We start from the raw sequence: 5,802 nt of genomic DNA, 5'->3' as shown, positions 1-5,802 counted from the left end.
GTCCCTTTCAAACATTTAATAATGAAGCTTTTTATGAACATTTGAGAAGGAGTCACCGCATCGAGGGTAGTAGATTTAAATGTGCTAAATGTGATTTTCGTGTTGATTGCCAAAATTGGGACCCCATCATAGAACATATAAAGATGCATGTGCTTAATATACATATTTGTTGTGTGTGCTCTTATTACCATCATGATCGCCAAAAACTTTTCGAACATCTAAAGCAAGAGCATCTATACAGAGATGTTCCGATCGTGACCATAATACGCTCGACAGAGTGCGTCCAAATATCAATAGCCATCGTATTTGCACAGCTGAGGAAAACCTTTTCGAGTACTAAAAGCTGCTTCTTTTGCCCTGAAAACGCTGCCAATTCGTGGGAAACATATGCATCTCATTTGAAGAAGGACCACTTTATTACACTGCAATATTTTTGTGAAATTTGTGATGAGTCACTTCAACTAACTGAATGTGATGATCATTTCAGCAAACATAATCCAACTACAGCGCTGAGAATACGATGTCAATTCGCTACCAATAATCACTTGTACATAGATACAGTAAAACCTTTGAAGCTGCGTATAGAATCCTGCGATGGGCCCAATTTCGACCAAAACCAACCTATTGGCGTATATAAAAACATCGTAAAGCAAGAACCATGCGATAATGAATCAGATAGCGATGTTGAATTCATAAATGATGAAGATATTGTCATTGCTAATGATGCAAAATTGTCTGAAGCTCAGCAAAGTCGTAAAGTTATTCGATGTGTGAACCTTAAAAACCTACAAAATCAACCGCCGGATGATACCAACGTTTCTCAAAGGCCAATTCTTCCCCAACCTGAGTTGATAATGCACCCTCAAGGATTTTCACAACCACCACTTCCAGCTCCAGAAACACAAATATGCCCCCAGCTGTTGTCGCCCACATCATCGAACAGCACTTCAACAGCTTCAAATACTGCAGTATTATCGCCGCGGATAGCAATACAAAGCTACAATCCAAATTTTACTGGTAATTGCAATGTAAGGCCGGTGAAAATTTTCATAAGGCCTAATACTACCAACATGGCAATGGGCGCGTTAGGTAGTTCAAGCTAAAGTTGTGCTATGTAGAAGAGGATTTTAATTTTTTAATTTACATATATATTTTTTCAGGTAACCCATGGAATAGCAATTTCCAATTCCAGAGATAAAATATAAGCATTTTCTTTAATCTTTTAATCTTTTATTTTTACAAACCACATACAAATAATTTTATTTACTCCATTAACACTATAAGGTGCCTTTGAACAATTTTAATTATTATTTAGTGAAAATCCAAAGAGCTGTAAATGATTTATATATATTACACTATTAATATTATTATAATCAATATTAATGTTAATTAAATTTCACTAAAATAATCGCTCAAAAAATTATCATACACCCAAAAAACTCGTTCTTTAATAAGAAATAGCGCTTGTGATGATATTCCGTCGCACTAAAAATTATAGCTCTCATTAGTGGAATTCGCGCTACTGCTAGCAACAACAAATCACACGCTCATACAGTTACAATTACACATCATACAACGAATACACAGAAGAGCGAATTCTCCTATTATATCTGCATATGAATAAAAATAGCAAGTATTTTACGATTAAGTTGTACAATGGAAAATAAAATAGACGTGTATTTTATTTTTTTACGTATAATGTAAAGCTAGTAGTATAAGTTTGTTGAATTTTTATATTTCCACAATATGGCTTTTTTATTTATTTCACATTTATTTTTTTAAAGGCTTCAATGAAGTTTTGTGAATGTAAATATGTACATACTACAAGAAATGGTGTAAGTTTTTGTCTTCAAAAATATTGAATAAATAAGCATACCAAATATTTTCTTGAATAAACTCCTGGAATCTCAATACTTAAGCTCAAGTTTGACTCGTGTAGGAATTGTGCACTACGTCAGGTTTGTTTGATTGCAATTACCACAAAAGTCGTAAGTTCGGGAGAAACGGAACCTAATAAATATACCGTTTTTGTTAATTTCTGAAAACTCATGTAATTATTCTCCAATTTAAAAAATTTTTACGTCGTTTTTAGTGAAACTTGAGATTGGTGCAACGGATACCGAGATACACACACTTAAACACAAGGAGGCGGTGCCACATCCATCTATTCACAATTTAATAAAATTTAAACTTCTTGCGAAAATGGTACTCGGTATCAATTTTTAGCAATTCTTTACTGAAATATCGCATTTTTAATTTTTCAAAAATACCGCTTTATGGAAGATAGACGTGGTTTTAAATGAAATACATCTATTTTCAATACAAACCAAGCTTTAGACCTGAGATATCTCAATTATGACTCGAATTATCCTGTGCATTTTGTTGTTGTCGTTGGAGCAGCATACAAGTTCCCCAAAGGGGTTTTGGGGAGTGTTGCTGGAGTGACAGTCTTTGGCCAGATATAAATCTGGGTTGTTACGGTTACGTAGACCCGACTGTCGTGGGAACGCTGTGCAATTTGTTAAAGTCTGTGCTATCATGTAATGGTTCTTGACATATACAGGCAGGTTTTACTGATAGTAATAAATAAAAATAGATTGCCGCTTACACACATGTATGTGAGTGTTTGGCCAAGCTTCTCCTCCGATTTGTGGCGTGCGCCTTGATGTTGTCACACAAAGGGGAGGGGCCTACAGTTTTACGCCCACTTCGAACGGCGATTTTATTTTTATGAGAAGCTGCTTTTCATGGCAGAAATACACTCGGAGGTTTGCCATTGCCTGTCGACGGGCGACCTTCTCTTCTTCTTTTTTGGTGCTGTAATCGCCTAAGCGATTTTGGCCGAGTTCAACAAAGCACACCAGTCGTTTCTCCTCTGTGCCAACTGACGCCAATTGGAAACGCCAAGTGAAGCCAAGTCCTTCTCCACCTGATCTTTCCATCGCAGTGGGGGCCTCCCTCTTCCTCTGCTACCACCAGCGGGTTCCGAGTTGAATACTTTCAGAGCTGGAGCGTCGGTGTCCATTCGAATGACATGACCAAGCCAGCGGATCCGCTGTATTTTAATTCGCTGAACTATGTTCATATCGTTGTAAAGCTCATACAGCTCATCGTTCCATCGTCTGCGGTACTCGCCGTCGCCAACGCGTAAAGGCCCGTAAATCTTCCGCAAAATCTTTCTCTCAAACACTCCAAGAGCCGCCTCATCGGATGTTGTCATTGTCCATGCTTCTGCGCCATATACCAGCACGGGCATGGTGAGTGACTTATAGAGCGTGGTTTTCGTACGTCGAGAGAGGACTTTACTCCTGAATTGCCTACTCAGTCCAAAGTAGCAGTTGTTGGCAAGAGTGATTCTGCGTTGGATTTCAATGCTGACATTATTATCGGTGTTAATGCTGGTTCCCAAGTAAACTAAATTCTCTACTTTCTCGAAATTGTAACTGTCAACAGTGACGTGGGTGCCAAGGCGCGAATGTGCTGACTGTTTGTTTGATGACAGGAGATACTTCGTCTTGTCCTCGTTTACCACCAGCCCCATTCGATTTGCTTCCCTATCCAACTTGGAAAAGGCAGAACAGACTTCGCGGTTTTTTTACCGATGATGTCGATGTCATCGGCATAAGCCAGCAATTGCACGCGCTTGTAGTAAATTATTCCTGAGCGGTTCAGTTCTGCAGCTCTTATTAGTTTCTCCAACATCAGATTAAAGAAGTCACATGAAAGGGAGTCGCCCTGTTTGAAACCCCGTTTTGTGGCGAACGGCTCGGAGAGGTCTTTCCCAATTCTGACGGAGCTGGTGGTATTGCTCAACGTCATTTTACACAGCCGTATGAGTTTTGAGGGGATGCCAAATTCAGACATAGCGGCGTATAGGCAACTCCTTTTAGTGCTGTCAAAAGCGGCTTTAAAGTCGACAAATAGGTGGTGAGTGTCGATCCTTTTCTCGCGGGTCTTTTCCAAGATTTGGCGTATTGTGAATACCAGGTCTATGGTGGATTTGCCAGGTCTAAAGCCACACTGATAAGGCCCAATCAGTTCATTGGCGGTGAGCTTCAGTCTTTCACACAATACGCTCGATAAGACCTTGTAACCTATGCTTAGAAGGCTGATCCCGCGGTAGTTGGCGCGAATGGCGGGGTTACCTTTCTTGTGGATTGGGCAGAGCACACTGAATTCCAGTCGTCGGGCATGCGTTCATCTGACCATATTCTGCACAAGAGTTGATGCATGCACCTTATCAACTCCTCGCCGCCGTACTTGAATAGCTCAGCTGGCAGGCTGTCAGCTCCAGCGGCTTTGTTGTTTTTCAGCCGCGTTATTGCTATGCGTACCCCGTCATAGTCAGACAGTGGAACGTCGACTCCGTCATCATCGACTGCGGGCTCGGGTTCTTCTTCTTCACAACTTTCCGTGCTGCAACCATTTAGTAGAAGTGTTCCCTCCATAATTTAAGTACGCTCTGGACATCAGTTACTAGGTCGCCATTATTGTTCTTACAGGAGTGCGCCCCGGTCTTTAAACCTTCCGTAAGTCGCCTAACTCTCTGGTAAAATTTTCGGGCATTCCTCCTGTCGGCCAGCATTTCAAGCTCTTCGCACTCACGTATTTCGGCCTCTCTTCTTATTGCGACAAATACGTCTCGCTTCCCTCTTCAGATCCCACATAGCGCGCGTTGCGCCCGATCGCAGCGTGGCCCTGTAGGCGGCATCTTTTTTCTCTGCAGCTTCCTGACACTCCTCATCGTACCAGTTGTTCTTTCGGGCTCGCTGAAATCCGACTACTTCTTCGGCGGCGGTACTTAATGAGCTGAAAATGTGGTTCCGCTGCTCGCATATGTCGGTTTGTTGAAGAGTGCTCTCTGAGAGCAGGTGTGAGAGTCGAGTAGCGAAAGCGCGGGCTGTCTGTTGTGATTGCAGCTTTTCGATGTTAAGCTTTCCTTGCATATTTGGGCGCACCTTTTTTGCTGCACAGAGGCGGGTGCGTATCTTGGCTGCAACAAGATAGTGGTCCGAGTCGATGTTTGGGCCTCGAAGTGTGCGTACGTCTAAAACACTGGAAGCGTGCCTTCCGTCTATCACAACATGATCGATTTGGTTTCTCGTTTCTCGATCCGGAGACAGCCAGCTTGATGGATCTTTTTATACTTGAAACTAGTACTGCATACTACCATGTTTCGGGCCCCGGCGAAGTCGATCAGCATCAATCCGTTGTCGGACGTTTCGTCGTGGAGGCTGAATTTTCCGACGGTGGTTCCAAAGATCTCTTCCTTGCCACCTTGGCATTGAAGTCGCCAAGTACGATTTTGATATCATGACGGGGGCAGCGCTCGTACGTGCGCTCCAAGCGCTTATAGAAGAGATCCTTGGATGCCTCATCCTTCTTTTCCGTCGGGGCATGGGCGCAGAGATGAGCGAGATGTTGAAGAATCTCGCTTTGATGCGGATTGTGGCTAGACGCTCGTCCACCGGGGTGAACGACAGTACTCGGCAACACAGTCTCTCTCCCACCACAAATCCAACTCCGAATTTGCGCTCCTTTAAAAGGCAGCTGTAGTAGACCCCAGACATTGTTTGCCTTGCCCCGTCCAACGCATTTCTTGGATGGCGGTGATGTCAGCTTTTGTCCTTACGAGAACATCAACCAGCCGGGCAGAGGCACCTTCCCCATTAAGGGTCCGGACATTCCAGGTGCATGCCCTCAAATCGTAGTCCTTTAAACGTTTGCCGTGGTCGTCATCACGTTTGCCGTGGTCGTCCCTTTCAAACATTTAATAATGAAGCTTTTTATGAACATTTGAGA

General features: G+C 42.7%; 1 protein-coding gene across 1 annotated transcript; it reads left to right on the top strand.

Moving 5' to 3' along the window:
* LOC118756390 lies at nucleotides 1-1,778 on the top strand (the record flags this gene model as incomplete). The annotated part of the gene is given in 2 exon segments (XM_036491154.1): nucleotides 1-1,089; nucleotides 1,161-1,778. Coding segments are annotated over 2 exon segments (1,127 nt in total), but the record flags the coding sequence as incomplete, so codon positions are not given.
* Between the last annotated feature and the right edge of the window lie 4,024 nt (nucleotides 1,779-5,802).

Source organism: Rhagoletis pomonella, unplaced genomic scaffold (genome assembly GCF_013731165.1).
Source record: "Rhagoletis pomonella isolate Grant_MI unplaced genomic scaffold, Rhpom_1.0 Rhpom_scaffold_10140, whole genome shotgun sequence".
Taxonomy (NCBI): Eukaryota; Metazoa; Arthropoda; class Insecta; order Diptera; family Tephritidae; genus Rhagoletis; species Rhagoletis pomonella.
This window is presented reverse-complemented; position numbering and strand designations above follow the sequence as displayed.